This window comes from Humulus lupulus, chromosome 8 (assembly GCF_963169125.1).
Source record: "Humulus lupulus chromosome 8, drHumLupu1.1, whole genome shotgun sequence".
In the NCBI taxonomy this organism is placed as follows: domain Eukaryota; kingdom Viridiplantae; phylum Streptophyta; class Magnoliopsida; order Rosales; family Cannabaceae; genus Humulus; species Humulus lupulus.
In genome coordinates this window covers 3,280,867-3,303,482 of record NC_084800.1, presented here as the reverse complement: position 1 = coordinate 3,303,482, position 22,616 = coordinate 3,280,867, and the positions used below count along the sequence as shown (strand labels likewise).

Genomic DNA, 22,616 nt, shown 5'->3' with positions numbered 1-22,616 from the left:
CTAGGGTTAAACCCAACTTTTTCCGCCTAGGTCGGCTTATTATGTAACTTGAGTGTTGTAACTAGCTTTTAAACTGTTTTTTTTTTTTTGGATCCCGTGTAAAGAACATGCTTTTAATTTAATGAAAATGCTTATGAGTTGACCAAAAGTTTTAATACCTAAACCTTTAGTGGCTTAATCACACGTTTAGTTCAAATGACTTGTTTAGCAAGTCCAGCACTGATTTTTAAACACACTTGGTGACGGACCCTAATTAACAGGGCGTTACAGTACTCATGGCGGTCGACTTTCCCCTTGCCCTTACCTGCACCATAGAGCACCCGTGAGCCGAAGCCCAGCAAGAAAACTCCGCATAAGCAAATAACATATGCATATCAATCAACCAGCATATAATAAAACCACCAACAGGCTAAACACATACGACCATGCCGTCCCATGTGCTTTACCATGCCCTGGGTTCACGGTCTACACCGTGAGGATATCCCAGGTATCCTATAGGGTCTCACCATGGCAACTTGCATTCCGCGTGCTTAACGCTGCTCCCCGGCCCCATGCCGTACTCAGCCTTGCTGTTCTCGGCCCTCGCCATTCCCAGTCCTCGCCGTTCCTGTCTCTTACCATTCATTCACACATATATGCACAAATAGCATAATTAAACAAATACTTAATCATGTATAAACATAGTCAATGGGGGCTATGCCCTGCAACATAATCATATAGGGTCGTGCCCTGCAACACAAACTACAGGGCCTGCCTTGTTCTATGGGTACAACAGTTTTCTTACCTGTGTCCTGAGCTTTCTAAGCACCGATGTCTCGAGCACCCCTAGTCCGAGCCTCGCTGAAAACCTAGTCACAACGTATCAACATCATCCACCCATCAAGTTCTAATCCATTAAATAACTTTAGATCATAATTCTAGTCTTCGGGACCTTGAATTCTATCAATCCGGATGATAAAATTTATCCCGTGCCCTCCTATCTGAACTGGGAGGAACAAAGGAATCTGGGGCCTTCCTCCTATGCTCACTAAATCCACCACCAGATGCGGGCATCCTCTCTAAACATGTAGCTAGCACAAGCTACGCTCTCATTCCCCTGAACTCTCATAAAATCCAGAATTAAGGAAGTCATATTCATCCACTGCTCTGCCCGCAGTGGGTCTAATCCACCCTCGAAGGTGGGAGGATGCTGTTTCCTGAACCTCCCTGAACCTCTCATACAAAGGTTCCCACTTATTCTCCATAGCAGACTGCATTGGCACTGGCACTGCAACCTGCTGCACTGGCAGCCCAGTAACCTGAGGTGGGGCCTGCTGCCTCAACTGTCGCAACTCTTCCTCTGTTCGCTGCAGTCTTGCTTCCATCTCGGCAAACATCTCTTGCCAATTCTATGGGGCAGGTGGAGGGTCCTGACCCTAGTTGTCATCCTCGGCCCTACTGCTGCGGAGTCTAGCTGATTGCCGAGGCATCTCAACAAATATGCCTGCAACCAACGACACCGCTCATCAGGCATGATAACAACATCCAAGAACCACCTCCCAAACACATTAGCCATCCACAAGCAATAACTCATATAGCATATAACACACAACGGGCCATGCCTTAGCATCATGCATATGTTAACTTATTCATCATGCTCTATATAAGATAAGCAGGCAAACAGGGCATTCAAACACATATTCAAACATATTAGTCAATCATACTAACCAACCCTGAGTCGAGCTTTTCACTGACAGTAAGTGTACATGTTCGGTCAATCTCCAGAACCAATAACCTTGGCTCGCTCTGATACCAAGTTGTAACACCCTACTTCCTTAGAGCCATTACTAAGTGAGTTTAAAAACGTGCACTCAACTCGCTAATTGAGGTTTTAGATCAATTAGTGTAACTAAGCCATAAACAGAGGAAAAAACTTTAGAAATAATTCCATTTTATTGAAAATCATAAAATTTTAACACTTGGGATCCCAAAATAATGTTTAGAAATATTTACAACATATAAACTGAACCAAGTCGACCAAACGACAAAATCTAGGTTCATTTACAAACGTCTCCCAAAATCCACTAGCTGTGGCAACCAGGCTGGCCAAACATGTACACGCCGCTTCATGCCTGCTACACTCATGGTTGGATGGCTTTCTCCTTACCCTTACCTGCACCACAGAGCATCTGTGAGCCGAAGCCCAGCCGTGACTGTTATGTCACATGGCTATGTGTAGATCTCAAGAAAATACCCAAATTCGAAAAAAAATCATCTCAAACGGACACTCGAGTGAAAAGTTATGCATTTTCTATTAATTGTATTGATTTCCATCGAGACCTATCGAGGCAAGTGGTTCTTTTCATGGAAATCATGATTTTTAAGGGCCCATCAAGCTGGGCGTCGAAGTACATCGAAGTCTATCGAGGTATATCTTAAAAATCATGATTTTCATGAAACAAATCATTTGTCTTGATACCATATCGATAAGCCTCGACATACCTTGATACAATTCATAGAAAGTGCATAATTTTTTACTAGGGTGTCCGATTAAGATGATTTTTTTTTTAATTTGGGTATTTTCTTGAGATCTACACATTTAAGATGTGTACACACACATTTGGGAAGTTGAAAGCTTGAAAACACACCAAAGTTCAAATATAATACCTTTATATTTTCAAAGTTGGGTATGTTTTTAAACTTTAAACTTCCCAAATGTGTGTGTACACATCCCAGACATGTAGATCTCAAGAAAATACCCAAATTAAAAAAAATCACATCAAATGAACACCCGAGTGAAAAGTTATGCACTTTTTATTAATTGCAATTATTTGCATCGAGACCTATCGAGGCAGATGTTTTTTGTTCTTGAAAATCATGATTTTTAAAGGCCCATCGAGCTGGGCATCGAGGTCTATCGAAGTTGATCGAGTTTTCTGCAAATTTTTACATTTCAGTTCTAAAAAATTATGAAAAAAATTAAAAAAAAAAACCAAAAAATCATGCACAGATCTATTCGAAATGCACAAATTAGTATCTTAATTGATAAGGGATGGAATGATAGTGTCTAAAGAATAAATGTAACCCGAGAGAGAAGACAGATGGAGGCTAAAAAAATAATAAGGATATTTTTGGAAACCAAATAAATACTAGCATTATTTTGGAATGATGTTAAAACGATATTTTTTTTATATATGCACTTATAATATCTATAAATACCCAAATTTCCCATAGTATATTCCCAACACAATAAATATATATATGTGTATATATATATATTTTATACACCCAAACAACATCAAATACTGTGAGAGAGGAATGGGAATTTTTCTTGAATATATAGAAACGTTGTCAGACTTTGTGTAAAATCAAATACTGATAACCTTCTCTTCTGTAGAGAAGATAGGTCACATTTAATGGGCTGAACTACTATAATCTCATTATTGTATATAAAAAATAAATGTTATTAGAATATGTAAACATATAACAAAAATAATAAAATATAAATTATAAATGAAGACTTTATAAATGTCTCGATCTCGCATTAAAGATGGAAAATATGCCCCCATTGCCACCTAATTTTCCATTTAGGCATGATATCCTCACCTTATTAGGGGGGTGGGTCCCAAGAGGCTCCTTGTGAGAAAAAATTATATTGGTATTTAGCAATTATTGCCAAGTGACCTTTAATTTTCTAATTCAATAAACACCATCTAGGATTGGAACTTGGAAAATATTTTCCCATAGTAATCATTAAAATAAGATATATGAGTAAAAGTGATATATTTTTTTAAATAATTATGTGATCTAGCATATTTTTTATAATTTTTTACAAAATGACTTCCATCTAAAATTCGACTAGTCGTCTAAATTTTTCGATTAGTTCTCTAAAATTTTCGACTGACTGTTTGAATTTTTCAACCAACTGTCTAAATTTTTTACTAGCTGTCTAAATTATAAGATGTCGTTTTGCAAAAAATTATTAAAATTATGTTAGAATATAAAATAATTTTAAAAAATAAATTATTTTGCTGTAAAATTTTTAGGGGTGTTTGGTATGGGGGTTTGGTTTGGTTAGAATAAAAATGTTAAATCTAACTCATGTTTGGTAAATTTATTTTGAATGACTTGAGAGTTTTTAAACTTAATTAACCCCGCTTTTTAAATTTGTTGCGCTAGGAAACCCAATGCTATTTCCGTTTTAGTATTCAAATGCATTGTTTTAGTTTAGTTTAGTTATTTTTAATAGGTTGTGCAACTTGTTGAATAAACCATGATCTGCTGCAATCTGCGTGATAATTATTTCTAGCTGTCTTTTTGCGAAAAGATTTAAAAGAATCATATTATTTCCAAACGCGATCGTGACGTGTACATTTAGTTGCAACTTGCAAACAACTTCATTAGTCTACTTTTTTATTAATTCTCCAACCCAGGGCGGTGGTCGTGATTGAGACCTTTCGTCCACAAAATAAGACCCTCCAATTTCAAATATAATAACAAAAAGAATCGACCTCTCTGCGAATCATATACACCCAAAATATATTTGAATTGAAAACTGAGATATGGTTGCTACTTGCTACTTCAAAATATCGACCCAAAATAGAGTTAACCAATTACTCTCATTTGGTGGACAACATAAAATGCTATATCTATTATCTATACCTTGTATATATTCAGTCCCAGCTGAGCTGAAATTACTGGTAGAATGTGAAAAATAGTCTCGAAAATATAAAATTGTGCATGGTAAAAAATATAAGATTTTATCTCAAAATTATTTAGTAATAAATGATGATCTCACATTCTTTGTATGTGAGATTTTGTTCTTTAACAAGTACTACTCAAATTCGATAAAGGAATATTTATTATAGATTGTAAAACAAAAAACATAAATATATGTGGGAAATTGATCAAATAATGGAGGGCCCATGGTACTTAGTTGTGGGTGTGGGTCTATTATTAGAACTGATCTGTCTTCAAACTCATTTTCTTGTTCTAAGATCGATTGAACAGCAATTCTAAGCCATAAAAATTATAAGGTTGTATATAAATAATAAAAATCAATTGGTAATTGTTTAGTAATAACACGTGTTTTACCATTATTTCAATTGATATGGTTGATCTGGATTGGGGAGCCAATCCAGATCACAGAATAGAATTATTATTGCCCAACTTTCGAAACTGTGGCTTTTGTCTTTGGTATGAGGTGAGCACAATGATTTGTTTGTTTTCACTTTTATTTATTATGAGTCTATCTATCTAGGGTGATAAAACAGATGACCCACTCATCGTGGTCTCTTCTACAGACTACAATTGATCCATTTGTGAACCCTTTTTTTTAATTCACATCACTACTTGGCCAAGTACAGTACTATTCATTTTTCACGTGACATAAACTTCATGTAGCAGTGTGCTTTTAATTTTTTTATTGTTTTCTTTTTACACACATTTTCCATTCTTAGACCATTCCCTATTACATTACTAAAACCTTATTTTTATTTTTTATATATTTTGTTACATAATTTAAATGTTAAAAAATTGGGAACTATTGGAATGCTCTTTTCAAATTAATTATGAACGACCCTGCTTTACTACGAAAATCTCTAATGGATGAACAAACATTATGGCTATCAAATCAATTTTATAGTTATGGTAGTTCATCAAAAGTAAAATAATAGTTATGGTTAATTTAAAACATTATTTTAAATATCAAAAGTAGTGTCCCTTCTTTTTCTTTATTCGTCGAGTCCATAACATTACTACAGCCATTATTAGTATTTTAATTTGAACTTGTTCAACAACTCATCATATATAAGGCATAATATAATATGAGATTTTTTTTTTTAAAAATGCATATTTTTATGTTTTCATAATTTTTTTTTATCATTTTGAATGTTTTTTTTTTTCAAGAATACAATTTTTTTTTACAAAAATTTGACTTTTTATTATAAAACTAATAATTTCTCAAAAATATATTTTACATATACCCAATACCTACTGAAAAATTTAATAATAAAAACATAAAAAAAAGAGTTTTTTTAACAAGAACAGAAAAAATATTATTTTTTTAGAGAACACAGTAATGGATGTAGATTTCACAATATAATATATATAATAAGCTATTGGGAAATTTTAGAATGCACATTCTATTTTTGGGTATATAGTACCTCGATAATTTTTCGGACATAATTTTTTTAGTGTATAGTTTAGTTATTTAAAGAATTTTGTAAATTTTTATGAAATTTTAAATAATTTACAATAGCGAAAATAATGTTAAAATAATATTTTGTTTTTTTATGCGTGTAGAAAATATCTTATTTGAACTTCTTTTTCAGTATTATAAATTATTAATCTTTTAAAAATTTACAGATGCTCTAAATAACTATAATATACAAAATTATAAAAAGAATTAGGCTAAAAATCATCCGAAAACATTAAAGATATCGATATCGAATATTTAACACAATTATTCAAATTTAGTTCAATAATGCAAACAATTAATATTTACGTTTACAATATTAATAATTTTATTATTTTTGTATGTTATTTATAGATTGAAGTATTGATGTAAATTCATTGGTTTTTCAATTTCTTTTAATCTGTTTGAAATTGATATAAAAATTACACATTACTTTTAAGAACAAAGTTTGTGGGGCTGACACAATTGTAATCCATCGGTGTGACCATTTGGGCCGTTTACATGCAATGGACTAAAAGTTAAAAAAAAATATGAAAAATACAGTGGATTACAAAAATACAAATTTTTTTGATAAAAACACATAATGGTAAAAGCGTAAATACAGAGTGACTTTTAAATCGTAAATAAAAGTGATAAAATACAATTTTTTGTGATCAACATTTACAAACTTGTAAATATCAGTTACAAAATTGTAAATATATGTTACATATTTGTAAATACTATTTACAAAAATTAGTTTTAGAATTGTAGTTTTTCGTACATAAAACTTACGAACAAATTCATAACTAATTTTTTATTTTTGTAACAATAGTTTACAAAATTAGATACATAACTAAAAAAGATATTTTTGTAACTAACATTTACAAAAATAATTTATAGTTAAGATATTATAATCAAAATTTACTTAAAAATATTATATTTTTCCATATGTTACAATATTGTACCAAAAAAATTACAGGAACTATCAAATTTATATTATACAACTTAAAAATATAAATTTAAGATATTCATTATTTATAAAACACTTTATTATATATATATTTATATAAAAATGCAGTTAGTGAATTACAATAATTTTGTAAACAAGTTTTATATTTTTGTAACTAACATTTACATAAATATTTATAAATTTATTTAACATGATTGTTACAAAAATTTACAAAACTAATTTTTTAACTTTAAAATATATTTTTGCAACAAAGCTTAAACTTTGACTAGATTAAGATTTTAGTTTAACATTGAGTGTTCAGGTTTGACTAGCTATGATTTTCAAAACAATATAATTTTCTTTTATCACTATCTTTCTTACTACCATTAATATATGTTACAAAAATTTATGAATATATATATATAATAAAATTGAAAGATCATTTATATCAATTTAAATAAAAATAGGATAAACAAATTAATTATAAAATGTAATATTAATGAAGAGAAAAAAAAAAGTGAAAACCCCATATTTAATTATTATTATTAGCATAAAAAAATATGGAAATGAACTAAAATTACTAACGAAAAAAAGACAAAAGAAAAAAAAAACGAAAAGTGTACATAATGGAAAAAGAAAAATGAGATAAATAAGATATTATCATATATATATATATATATGTATAAATATATATATATATTTAATTTAAAGTTTATAAGTGGTCAGTATTATATAAATATATATATCTATTTAGATATAAATAATATATTAGTTTGATAATTGATCAAATAAATTTTAAGGGGAAGAGAAGTATTATACGGGAAGTAAGAATAAATTTTAAAATAAATATGTAATTATTTTAATTTACCGTAAAAAACGATATTTTTTTAACATTACCGTAAATATTGTAATTTTTCTTTTATTCTTGCCTGGCCACTGACATTAAAAGCCCAAGTTTTGTCCTGAAAAGAAACGAGGAAAGAAAGAAAGAAAAGCCCAAATCCTGAAAACTGTTTGGCACTGGAATTTACTCGATCGAAACTAATGCATAAAGTTGCCAAACACTACCATTTTAAGAATCTTGTTTATACCTAGTCATTTTAAGTAAAAAGAAATTCCAATCAACCTATGGCCACAGGATTGTATTCTGCTCATCCAAAATCGCTTGCTTAGAAAATAAGAAGAAGAAATATTGCTTAGAGTTATTAAAGACAAACAATAGAATGTGTTCTCAATTCTTTTATCAAACTTTTGAATGTGTTCTCATTAAAAAATTCGTAATGACAATTACGCAGTTCACACATCACATCAATTAGTGTTAAAAAGGTTGTTGTGATAAGATCCCTGGCATTATTCATTTGTAGCGTGTGATAGATATGATTAACACAAATATTGGTATGAAATAGTGTTTTCATATCAAAATAATATATGAAAATAAGAACAACGAGTAAAATAGCCCTTAAATCAACTATTATTTAGATAAATATCATAGTTTTAAAAAAAATTAATAAATGGTCTAATACAATAAAATAGTATAGTAAAATTCTACATTTACTTTTATCATATTTAACCTTATATAAACCATAATATTCACTTGGGGCTTGATGCAAAATGATAATTTAGGTAATCAACAATATAAAATTGTCATTTCTCTACAATTTTAAAAATGAGGATATTAGTTTTCTCATACTATTATTTTGATTCATTTACTATAATTTCTCATGAAAATACAACACTAAGACGAAATTGATTCTCTACTTCTCCCTTATCATTACATGTAGTTTAACTATAATTTTCACCCTAAGAGATATTTGTATACTAATGAGTTAGGATATTTGTTAGAAGATATAACAAATTTATTATCAAATTTTTCTAAGACATCTCTAATTCATGCTCATAGTTCGACTAATAAAATTACTCATAAATTAGCTGCGCATACACTTAGGGTGAAAGGTGAACTTGCACGATTGAATGATTTTTCATCATTCTTATCTAAAGTATTTCACTCTGATTATTTTCAATGAAATGTTTGATTGTAAAAAAAAAGTTGATTAAAGTTTGGGGTATAAAGATGTATGCATATCAAACTTAATATGCTTAGTTTCAGAAGTTAGAGGCGACCTTTAATTTTGAGTTGAATATGTCCACCAAATATTTTCTTGATTTCGACTGATTGAATATTTTTGCATAAGTTATCGACATCACAAAAAGAAAAGTCCCATACACAAACAATCTGAAAGATTCCCTGCCACTTCACTTTGTCCGCTACAAACGGATTGGTTTATTCTTCGTAGTGCCTTATTATCAATAAACCATAAATAATCACATCAACTAGCTACTTGACCTATTCAAAGTAGTAAGTAATTTTTAGCAAAATTTCTTAATACTCAAAATATTCCACAAATTTAGTAAGAAATTTTTTAAAATATATATATTTTTTTTGTATGTATTTATAATTATTGTAAATTTTTAAAAATTATATTATATTTTAAATTTAATTTTTATAAAAAAAAATTCTTAATTTATTGATTCAATCCAAACATAAAAAATAAAATCTTTTCAATTTTATTTTTTTCTCTTAAAGTTCAAGTCCCAAACAAAACATTTAATTATTCTTATGCCCTTTAATCATTATATAAAATTTACCGAACAGCCCCTTTGTTTTAGGGAATTTATTATATTGTTGCATGGAGTAAGATAATTTATTATACTATATAGGAGTGCGCACCATACACGTTGTGATAAACAATTCAAAGAACGATTTATGAATCTAGTAGGTGTATTAATTATTATTATACTAAACATATCTTTCACTAGAGGTTCCTAATTCTTATTAAAAGTATTACTTTAGTCCTTAATTTTATTTTGTATCACTTAGCTTTCTAAACTTACTAAATATGTATCATATAGCTTTTTTTAATTGAAAAATTATTTACAAAATATGTAGCAAAAAATAATTTATGACTTAGAAAAAAATAATTTATAACTTAGTTAATTTTTTTTTTTTGTAATTAATTGGATCATAAATCAATTTTTATTGCATATTCTGTAAACTATTTTCTAAGTAAAAGAATTCATGCAATAAACATTTAATAAGTTTGGTACGATACAAAATCAAGTTTAAAGAACTAAGCAATATATTTTAGAAAAATTAGGACTACCCATATAAACCCTAAAAAAAAAATACATCAAAACCAATAGGCCTACCAAATTTGGAAAAGCTAGATTTGATTCCCACTTCTTTACTTACCAATATATTTTGAAACATGGTTTCATTTCCACTGAAACTAAAATAAAATAAAAAAAGGGTGGAATGATATAAATGTTGATAAAATAATCAAATATAAAAAAGAAGTAAAACGAACACGTTTTGTACATAACGTGAATCTGAATCAAGAGAACAATAATATACAAGTATAATATTATGAATCTTCTTCAATTGGAACAGAATTCTAAATTCACGGATCTGATCTCTAACAAGTTTACTTGTCACTCACAGCCACATTATATAAGGAATAATAAGTCTACTCTCACTCTCTTCGTGTCCCAGTCCCTCTTTGGCAGCAAAATAAACCAGTGGACGACTGGAAAAAATGGCATAATTCCGGGCCGGAGTAAGTATCGTAATTGTATTTTTCTCTTTTCTTTCATTTAATTCATCTTAGCCTATTCTGCTCAAAATTCCCATTAATGTGATATCATTTTTGAGAAGATAGCGAAAGCGTTGACAATTTATTTGGTTTTTGTTGATTTGTCATATTGAGCTGTTTCTTCCGTGTGAATGCCGCTTTTAGAAATATATAGCTATGTAGCTTTGTTAGCTTAAATTTAATGATGAGAGATTACATAATAGAATACTATGTATATATACTATTAATATTCATTCAATGATTCAAAAAGATTCTCTGGTCTGGGCTACACTTGGCTTTTCAAAAGGTTGGGTCATGTTCAACTTTTAGCCACCGGTCTTTTTTCATCGACCACACCTAAAAAATGATGATTTTTTTTTCTTCTTCTGTTTCTTTGGCTTGGAATTTCTCAACCCACACTTGCTGTTTTTCTTTGCAGCTCACCCTATCCTAAAAAGAGGCACATAAAATTCATCATAATATATATAAATGTTGTATTTGTACTTTTTGGGCATAAAGTACGGCGCTTCTGTTAATATTCAATGAAATAGTTTCACTGCATTTTTTTTAGCTTTCAGATTTCAAAGTGGCTTCAACAGATGTATAATTTTTGTTTTCTTTTTGCTCTATTAATAGTTTGGAGGTTCGTATAAAGTGAAGCAGTGTCCTGTGACTAATATAGCTTGGGAGCAGAAGAGTCATGACAATTGCTGATGAATCTGGGGTTGCTGTGAACGTGAGGCATGAGGTTGGTGTTTGAATTTGAATTTGAATTTGAATTTCTACTGTAAGGTAATGAAATCATTCTCTTAATTTTATATAAACTTGGTCATTTTTGGATGAGCAGGGGAAGAGTATAGCGATTCTAGTTTGTTGGGTTCTGGGATTGGGTTCCCTTGTTTCTTGGAATAGTATGCTCACCATTGCAGACTACTATTATGCATTATTTCCAGTAAGTGTTATGTTCATAGCTAAATTCAACTTTAATGCTCTCTTTATAATATACTATTGTTGAAAATCAATCTCACAGTTTTGACCTCTGAAAAATAGGGCAAAAAACTGCTCTTTGTATCTATTTCAATCTTTTCAAACTTATTTGTTGTTGTCGGCATATTGGGTTCTGTTTTGTTTAGACTGCAGTAAACACATCTGAGTTTATAATGTGGTTTTCTTAGTTTAAAAGGTTGACTTTTACAATAATTTACTTGCAAGGACTACCATCCTTCTCGGGTACTTACCCTTGTTTATCAACCCTTCGCTGTTGGGACAATGGCAATACTAGCATACAATGAGGCCAAAATCAATACCAGAAAGAGGAATTTGTTTGGTTACACCCTCTTCTTCACAAGTACCTTCCTCCTCATAGTTGTAAGTACTCAACTCTTTACTTGGCGCATGTTGGAAAGGAGACCCTTCTCATGGTTTCTATTACAGTGAATTTGAGCTTAGTTTGACTTTTACATAACAGGTTGACTTGGCCACAAGCGGGAGGGGAGGAGTTGGGCCTTATGTAGGAATATGTGTACTCGTTGCTGCCTTTGGGATTGCAGATGCACATGTTCAAGGTGGAATGGTGGGAGACCTGGCTTTCATGCTACCCGAATTCATGCAGGTTATTCTTTGAGTCAAACTACTTGTGCTCCTTAATTGTTTCTGTTTAGCCTTCTTATTTTGATGATCTTAGTGCAGTCATTTTTTGCTGGATTGGCTGGATCAGGTGTTCTGACCTCTGTCTTGAGGTTAGTCACTAAAGCAGCCATGGAAAAAACTGAGCATGGCCTTCGCAAAGGAACTTGTAAGTAAACTCAATTCATGAATATGCGACTCTAAGACAATGACAATGAGATACATGTTATGTTATGTTATGTTATGTTTATTCTGAGTCAAAATCTCAATTCATAAGCCTTTTTAATTTTGCAGTGTTATTTTTAGCAATCGCCAGCTTCTTCGAGTTCCTGTGCATTCTTTTATACGCATTTGTGTTCCCTAAACTGCCAATTGTGAGGTACTTCCGCAAGAAAGCAGCCTCAGAAGGATCAAAAACTGTGGCAGCTGATCTCGCAGCTGCTGGAGATGACCAGGAAGTATGTATTGTTCTATCTATTGCTTCTTTACTGAGTATCTTTCGAATTTTCTCAAACAAATCCTTTAAAACTCATCATAGAGTCCTAATTTATAAACCTGTACAGATTGATCGAGATGAATCCAAATTCTCACAACGTTTGAGCAATAAGCAACTAATCTTACAGAACATCGATTACGCGCTGGACTTGTTCCTAATTTATGTGTTGACTTTGTCCATTTTTCCTGGTTTCTTGTATGAAAATACCGGAACACACAACTTGGGATCATGGTAACAGCTCATGACATTTTATTTTATTTATAATTCTGCTAGTATTATTTATTGAAAATTCAACTTGGTTGGAATTTGGTAATGGTCCAGGTATCCACTTGTACTAGTGGCAATGTACAACTTGTTGGACTTCATATCGAGATACATTCCTCTTGTGAAGTGTTTGAAAATGGAATCGAGGAAGGGAATTTTGATTGCTGTTGTTAGTCGATTCTTGTTCGTTCCTGCGTTTTATTTCACTGCAAAATATGGTGACCAGGGATGGATGATAATGCTCATCTCTTTGTTGGGGTTAACCAATGGTTACCTCACTGTTTGTGTTCTTACTGCAGCACCTAAAGGTTACAAGGTTGGTACTCAAACATTTTTTAGTTTACTACTTGTGTTGGTTGAGTAAGTTTATCTTTTTAGGGTAGGTAACTATTTGTTACTCTGAGTTTTTGCAAAAGTATCATTTTGGTACCCTCTGTTTTCAATAATGCTCATATAGTACCTGTATTTTAAAATCGTACATATTTGGTACCATAAACTCAAATTTAGTTAATAAAATTTTACCAATTTAATCAAACTACTGTCAATTATGTAAGTTCCAAATTTAAACTTAATTACTTAATTACATATAACTAATGACAGTTTGATCATATTGACAAAATTTTATCTATCAAATCTGAATCTAGGGTATCAAATATGTATAATTTTAAAATACAGAGTATCATATGAGCATTATTGAAAACAGAGAGTACCAAAATGATACTTTGCAAAAACATAGGGTACCAAATGAGTAAATTCTCATCTTTATATAATATAAGCACTAAATAATGATTTTTTTTAATTGGGTTTCTTGATTGAATTTTACAGGGACCTGAGCAAAATGCTTTGGGAAATATTCTTGTGGTGTTTCTTCTTGGAGGAATATTTTCAGGTGTTGCGCTTGATTGGTTATGGATCATTGGCAATGGCTCATTCTAAGGAGAGCATAATTAAGTGTTTTCTAGACAAAATTGTACATGATCTAGCATAAACTGGGAAACACTTGGTGGGTAGTAGTAGTCGAAGTTTCAAGTTTTAGTTAAGGCATCTATTGTTTGTGGTATGTTTTTCATTAATCTTACAAGGAATGTAGTGATTTCAATAATTTCAAGCTTGATTACCATAGCTATTTGCGTTAAATGAAATATGAATTGAACCACATAAGTCAAAAATTTGATGCACTTAATACGCTGTAGTTAATTGACCAGTGTACCTTCTTATATGTATTTATATATTTTAAAGGGTAGTAATGACTTGTACAAAAGATTTATTTCGGCTCAAAATAATTCTCTTATGTTCATATTGTTGTTAGAAATATTGTGAGCACCACATCACTAGTCAAATTTATGATCGTCAACAATTATGCTTAATAAATTTACAGTTATATCTTCTTATTAAGGCATCAAGATTAGTTTAAGTGAATACAATTACCTCGTAATCTTGGTTATGAATCCTCATCAGTAGTTATTTTGTGTTATTCCATTCTTTGAACCTACAAACACGTAGAAACAAGAGCAAGACAAGAGTTCTCGGGAAGACTACCTCTCCAATTTTTAGTACACGCATAGTGAAACCCAATAACAATATATGGAAAATAACAAATAAGTTGAGAACCAAGAATAAAGAGATAAGAACCAAAAATTACAAAATGTGAAGACGTCACACCAAGATTCTTATGAAATACACTTTATAATCTAAATAATAAGTCTAGTTGCTAAATCAACAAATAATCTTGATAAGTTCAAAATTTTCCCAAGAACAAAGAATCACACAAAATAACTAACTAAAAAATTCTCTTAATTTAATTAATTGATTCAAATATGCAATACTGGCCATATTTATAGGAAAATTTGTGCACCCCTTACACAAAGTAATAAATGACAATTAAAACCCAAATTAAGATTCACACACGAATTTGACTTGAAACCATAAAACTACAATGAATGTACAACTAAAAACATTGAAACAAGACCTAAAATAATTAATAAGGAAAAATGTGCACCCTTGTGTTGGAAGTTGTTGAAGTTTTCTCAAGGTGTGAATAGACTTAAATAAGATGATTTTATATATTTCAAGACATATGACTTGTATTCTCTTCAAAAATGGTCTTCTAGAATCTTGATAATGTGTATTGAGCTCTCTTGACTTTAGTTTTGGCCTAAACTGCGCACGCATAAAGAAATAGATAATTATACTTGTTGAATTAGCCCATTTAGAATTTCTTTAAACCATTTAGCTATAAGTCTTGTAATGGTCCATTAGTCAAGTTTAGTAGATCATTTGACACTTCTCCTTTCACCTTTGGAGGACCAAGTCTATGATGATTATGAAGAGCACATAAACCCTTGATTTGCATCACATAACTTCACAGCTAGTGTTATTTTATGGGATAATTACATCCGGCACCGTAATTTAAAAAAAAATTCACTTTTTACGGTAAACTAAAATAATTATACATTTTACGGTAAAATTTGTTCTTACGTGCCATATAACACATCTTTTCTCTCAAAATTTATTTGCGCCAAGACCAATCCTCAAACTAATATATTATTCATATATAAATAGTGTCTATATATTTATAAAATAGCTCTAACTAAATAATTTTTGTTTGCTAACTGGCTCTTTATAAACTTTAAAATAAATAATATATATTTATACATATATATATATATATGATAATATCCTACCTATCTTACTCTTTTTTTTTCCATCTTTTACACTACTGTTTTTTTTATGTCTTTTTCTCTTCAGTCATTAGTTCATAGATACTTTTGGTATGATAATAATAATAATAATTACAAATAAATTTATTTTACTTATAAATATTTAAAATATAATTATTAATATTAAATAAATATTATACTTTATTAGTATAATACTTACATAAAATATTATATATTTAATCAATATAATCTATTTTTTTATTAATTGTTACAATTTTAAAAAAAAAATATATATATATATATGTTTCTTGTTCAATGCAATTTAACATTTTTGTATATACTAATTATAATATTCTTTTAGTTACAAACTTAGTTTTATATATTTTTGTTACAAATAGGTTAACTAAATTTACAACTTACTTTTTGAAAATATTAGTCACAAATATAATTTTTTTAGTTATAAAATTAGTTATGTAAACCATTGTTACAAAATAAAAAAAAATTAGCAAGGAATTATTCTATAAATGTTGTCTACAAAAATATAAAACTTGTGTTACAAATCTGTAAAACTTGGTTATATATTTATAAATATTGTTTACAAAAATGTTTTTATGTAATTGGTTTACGCATCTATAAAAGCATGTTACAGGTTTGTAACATGTAAATTCATAGTTGTCGTTGTCTGTAAAAGCTTGTTACATGTTTGTAACATGTAAGTTCTTATTTAGCATTTCTCTATCATATTGTTTAGGGTTGCTCAAGATCCAAACCAATCCAATTACCCCGAATCAATCCAATAATAAAAAATTGGATATTCAATTACAATTGGATTTGATTCAATTTGTAAACTTTTGGATATTCAATCATATTGTTTAAGTTGTTTTATATAACTATTAGGATTTTCGTAACTTTTGGTTACAATATTGTAACAATATGGAAAAGTAAATATTTTCTGTAAACTTTGGTTACAATTTTGTAACTACACAGAAAAGTATTACTATAAACTTTATATAATTTAAATATTTTTACAAGGAAGAGTTACTAATATTATAACAATGAGTTATGAGGTCGTAAAAATAAGTTCCAAATTAATAACAACGAGTTTCCAATTTCGTAACAATTAATTATAAGTTTGTAACAATGAGTTATCAATTTGGTAACAATGAGTTAAGCTTGTAATGATGAATTACCAAATGATTACTAAAATGTTAATTATGATTAGATTAGTTGCTAACAATTTTGTAAACATGAGTTATTAATTATTTTAAAGGGTTATTGAAGTAATCACTAATAATTTTGTGACATGTGTTATAAATATATTGCTCAATTACAAGATTAATTACTATCAATTTTGTAAATTTAGGTTAGTAATACTTTCAAAATTTTATAGGATTTACTATCAACAATTATGTTATTGCTTTTTCATATTTTTGTAACTACTTATTTATAATTTGATTTTCCATTCACTTTGTTATATTTATTTTTTGTTACAACTTATTTCCATTTTAATGATTTTTTTAATTATTATCTTACAAAGTTTTTATTACTTTATATATAAGAAAATATTTATTATCATTAAATGGTTTTTTTTTTAAAATATAACGAATTTCATAAAAAATTATTTAATTAATATATTTAAATTCATATCATTATATATTTACAATTTTTTTTTTATTAATGTTAGTAATTATATTTTATTGAAAATCAAAAATTCATTTCTTTGTTTTTATTTTGTGTAGCAAGCTTGGAGTATATAGCCGATTAATGTAGAATTATTTGTCAACTGAGTTACTTTTTCGGATTAACATCTCCTATGTATACAACTTTCTACCGTATATATGTAAATATTTTCATTAACCGTATTTTTTGAATTTTTTTCCCGTATTAAGGTATAGTTGTAAGTTTCCCTTATTTAATTATTACCAATGTACATAATAGAGTAATGATATGTGTACACTCAAACATTACACACAGATGTGACAGTTTAGCCTAACCAATCACATTTATTAAAATTGAGACCCACTGTTTTAAAAAGCAATGACACGTCACTGTCTGTAATGTTTGAGTGCATATTTTGGGTGTACATATCATTACTCGTACATAATAATAGTATTGGGCTATATGGGTTTGTATTACAAAATTGGTGGACTACTCTAAATTAAGGGAATTTTTCAAAAATATAGTTTTTATACCATCAATGTAAAAAAATATGATAATTATATATTTTTTTAATTCGTATAAGAAAATTTATTAAATAAAAAATTAAAGTATGAAAAACACAATTAGTAGTTAACTAAAATATAGAACTGCCACATTTTTTATCATTGTCATGTTTTTTTTTATTTTAAAATTAATTTTATTTGTTTTTTCCTTCATTTTGTAATTATTTTTTCAGTTATTTTGTTTTTTCCTTACTTATTTTTTCTTCTATTTTTTTCTTTTTCTTTTTTTTTTCTACAAATTTTCTCCTTCATTCTTTTTTTTTTCTTTCCATTTTTCCATTATTATTATTTTTCTTCTTCATTTATCTATTTTTTTTATTTCATTTGTATTGTTTTATTTTTTGTTCATATTTTTTCATTTTTTTCCTTCTATTTTTTCTCTATTTTTGTATTTATTATTTTCTCCTTCTATTTTTTTCTTTTTTCACACATATGAGCTTTTTTTTGTTCATTTTTTTCTACCAATTTTTTCATTCATATTTTTTTTCTTTCCATTATTTTTCTTCTTCTTCTTTTCATTTTTATTCATTTATCTGTTTTTTTTTCCTTCATCATCTCTTTTGTTTTCGTTTTTTTTTCTTCATATTTTTTATTTTTCTTTCCTAAGTTTTTTTCCTTTTTTTTTTCTTCATTTTTTTACTTATTCTTTTCTGATTCTATTTTTTTCCTTTTTTCCACACATATTTTAACATTACATAATTATTTTACTATTTTTTATTTATTATTGTAATTTCTTTTATAGTTTTTTTTCCATTATATGTAAAAAAAATCAAATAATTTTTTTCAGCGTTTTCTTTTTACTGTAGTCCTTATAGGAACACCAAAATTTGGAAAGAAAACTAATAAAAATATGAAAACGTGAATGGGTAACCAATTACTCTGATGGGAACATTCAAATCTAGAAAAAAAAATAAAGAAAATGGGAGAGAAGGGAAAGGGGGTGGATCTGATTTTTTTTTTTTATCTTCAAATTTGTGGTAACTGTTTACCTTCCCGTTCTTTCTGTGTATATATTTGGTAGTACCTGGTTACCTTCACGTTCTTTGTGTGTATATTTATGGGAGTAACTGATTATCTTCATGTTCTAATGTGTGTGCATATTTATGGGTTCTTTATGGTAGCTGATTACCTATGTTATTAAAATCATAGTTATTTCTTCTTCCTTTTTTAATGAAGTGTTCTTCATTTTTTTCCTTCAAATTTGATGTTTCTTTTCATATTTAATATGAGTAACCCGTCACCCCTTTTATGGCAGAAAGTTACTCCTTTCAGGATAACTGGTTACCCCTCCTAGTACATGTTATTTAACCTAGCACTAGAATTTTTTTTTTTTTACATAACTGTTAAAGATCAATAAAGTAACTGATTACCTTATTCAGGATTTGAAAAAAGAAACATACAAACTAAAAAAAGGAAAAAATATTTCTAATAAATAAAAAATCATTTTAAACACATTTCATATTAAAAAAAATTGAAAAACGACCAAAGTAAAATTTAATATAAAATTAGTAATATAAAAATAATATAAAAAAAACAAATAAGGTAAAAAAAATAAAAATCAAATTACAAACATACCCTTCCAAATTAATAAAACTTGACTAAGAGTAAAACTATGGCATAAAACTAACTTTTATACAAAAATATAGGAAAATAAATCCATATAAGTGAAAATTCTTAAAAAAAAAAGTCATAGATTAACTTTATTTTTAAAAAAGCCATATTTTTGCACACTCTATTAAATATCCTATATAAAATGTAATTTCATCCTAATGGGTCATTAGAGTTCAATGGATGGTGTTGTGCGTCTATATGTCTCAAGCTTAGTTATTTAAATTGAGTATTCCTTTAGGATATTACATTAGTGGAAATTACACTACATATGGCTTTTTTTTGCTACTTAATTTTTTTTTTGTTATGGGAACTTACATTGGTTATTTGTTTTTATAGTTTTTTTTTTCAATATTAGAAAGTTTTTTTGTATGATTTTAGGAGAAAATATGAAATTAAGTGATTAAAAAAGTGATAACCTTTTTAAAAATTAAGTTTAGAAAGGTACAAAATATAATTAAGCCATAGTTTTATATATTATCTATAAAAAAATTTATATTTTTAAAAAGTTCCTTATTTTCAATTGCAATGATAGTATGAGCACTCAATGGATGTTCTACTCTATCATTCAAATTATCTTATTAAAACCCAATTTTTTTTTTCTATTTTACCTTAAACTTTTACACTATACCATACATCAACTTCTTTATATTTTCTCTATACATTATTTAAATATTATATTTTTAAATATCTTTATTAATTAAAATAATAGAAAAATAAGATAAGAGAATAAATAAATAATTAATTTAGAAAGAGAAATAACAAAAATGACTAAAATAATAATAAAAAATGTTTGAAGGAGAAGTAAGCATTAGCTACATGTGAAGTTGAAAATATGATGAGCTAAAATAGAGGAGTGGTTTAGCTCATCCAATGGATTGTGTTTTTTTATGATTTTGAGCTAAATTTTATAATTTTAGCTATTATAAGTAACCCATTCTCATTGCTCTAAGACACTATTAGCATTGCATAAAGTAAAAGAATGAGTGTTAATGTAATGCCCTAGACTCCAGGGACCGTTACGGTGCACATTGCAAACAGTGCTAAACTCGCTAATCGAGTCATTTGGCCATAATCGTGTAACTAAGTATGATTAGCGGTTTAGGGATTAAAAATTTCGGTTAAGATGTAACGTTTCATTAGAACGTTTACTGTATACATTGGGATCCCAAAAATATAATTTAAAAGTCTATTACAATAAAATATTTACAACCAGCCGATCTAAGCGGCAAAACAGGGTTTAACCTTAGTTCCTCTTTCAAACCTCGGCCGTGGCGGTCGAGCAGCCGCATATGTACACATCGTCACCTAAGCTTTCCAACTCAAGGATGATCCAGCTTTCTTTTGTCTTTACCTGCATCACATAGCACCCGTGAGCCGAAGCCCAGCAAGAAAACTCAATATGCTCATGAACAGTAATAACATGTCATCAAATCATAAGGCACACGCCTAGCGAATACAGCCATATTCAAGCAGGCAAATGAGTTCACGTAATGATGAATATACAACATCAACCGATGATCATAATAATCATCCAGGGCTTTTAGCCCAAATAGATGAGTGACAGTTGTAATAGTCACTAAGATGGGTTCCGTTCCCATTAGCCATGTGACGATAAGGTCACCGGGCTTTATAGATAAGTGATCATTCACTACCTTAAATAAGGTACGTATTTGATGAATAGTCACCAACATAATCCTACCGAGTGACCATAGAGTCACATCCATGGGATTCCGCTCCCTAGCCATGTGACAAACAGTCACTTAAGCCTTTGGCCCTGGCTTTGAGTAACTAGTCCTAGACTAGTCAAGCGCTTATAATTTTCATCGAACTTAGGGTCGGTCCAGCATTAATACCCCATATGAGTCATTCAATGCTGATGTCGATTAGATCTAATCTTTTATCGGCTCTGCGTTCATGACGCTCATGCCGTTTCTGACTCTTAGGTCAGTAATACGCGACCAGTGCCGAATCTGAATAGTCAGTGCCATACACAAGTAAGCAATGCTACCAAACATATATCATACGTCAAATATCTGAATATATGGCATTCAACATGCTTACTTAACACTTGCTAGCATAATTAGGATCATGCATAAACACAGAGGCTCAAGCTCTGAACAATCTCATATTCAATATTCGTAGCATGCCCTAATCACATGTTTCTCGTGCAACACATGCATCACATTTAATCACTTGACATGCCTCAACAATAACCATGCATGTCACATTTAATCATCCAACATGCATCAAGAATAACCATGCATGTCACATTTAAACATCCAACGTGCATCAAGGATAGCCATGCATGTCATATATATAGGGTGCAATTTTCTTACCTTTGGTCCAAGCACAGGTTACCAATAAACAAGCCATAAACACGATCCCGATTCCAAGCCTTTAGTGATAACCTAGTCACAACCACAAACGGTGATCCAATAAGTTCAAGTTCTAAAACCAATCGTGTGACAGTCATAATCCCATGATCCGTAAGGGGAAAGACCGGTTAAGCTGTGCAATCCCACACCGCCTAGGGAATGTCAAATGTGATGATTCTAAGACTGTGTAGGTATGGGACTACACAGTTGAAGAAGGCTTAAATGGATTGATGGGTACTACCTATATCAGCAAGATGCATCTTCTTTTCTGTAGCCCATCACTTGAGAACTCCAAAGTTAAGTGTGCTTGACCTGGGGTAATCTAGGGATGGGTGACCTCTTGGGAAGTTTTCCTAGGAAGCATGTGAGTGAGGACAAAGCACGCTAAAAAGACTCGTGTTGGTTTGTAGGGCCAGTTGTCATTCCAGAAAGCAGCCATAGTGACGTGGGGCGTCACAAATCCCGGAACTAAGACCTAGCCTCCAAGACATCAAACCCCACTAAACCGGGTAGTAGGAATGATCCCGAGGCCTAAGGTTTGAGTTCCCAAGCTTAAAACATAATTTTGGCCATAAATACCCTCAAGCGCTGCGGCCCCAACTCACTGAGCTGCGGCCCCCAGCCAAAACA

General features: G+C 29.8%; 1 protein-coding gene across 4 annotated transcripts; it reads left to right on the top strand.

The window, feature by feature from the left end:
• The first annotated feature begins 10,568 nt into the window (after positions 1–10,568).
• Positions 10,569–14,240, top strand: LOC133794179 (equilibrative nucleotide transporter 3-like). 4 transcript variants are annotated; one of them, XM_062231384.1, is made up of 10 exons: positions 10,569–10,717; positions 11,369–11,480; positions 11,580–11,684; positions 11,945–12,100; positions 12,201–12,344; positions 12,422–12,527; positions 12,653–12,816; positions 12,922–13,085; positions 13,176–13,434; positions 13,944–14,240. In XM_062231384.1, exons 2-10 carry the CDS (start codon positions 11,433–11,435, stop codon positions 14,052–14,054), a joined length of 1,257 nt encoding a protein of 418 aa, XP_062087368.1. In that variant the 5' UTR covers positions 10,569–10,717; positions 11,369–11,432; the 3' UTR covers positions 14,055–14,240. The 4 variants fall into 4 exon arrangements, with proteins under 4 accessions (XP_062087368.1, XP_062087367.1, XP_062087365.1 ...); XM_062231383.1 differs by lacking the exon at positions 10,569–10,717 and adding an exon at positions 10,937–11,039; XM_062231381.1 differs by lacking the exon at positions 10,569–10,717 and adding an exon at positions 11,046–11,192.
• The last annotated feature ends 8,376 nt before the right edge of the window (positions 14,241–22,616 follow it).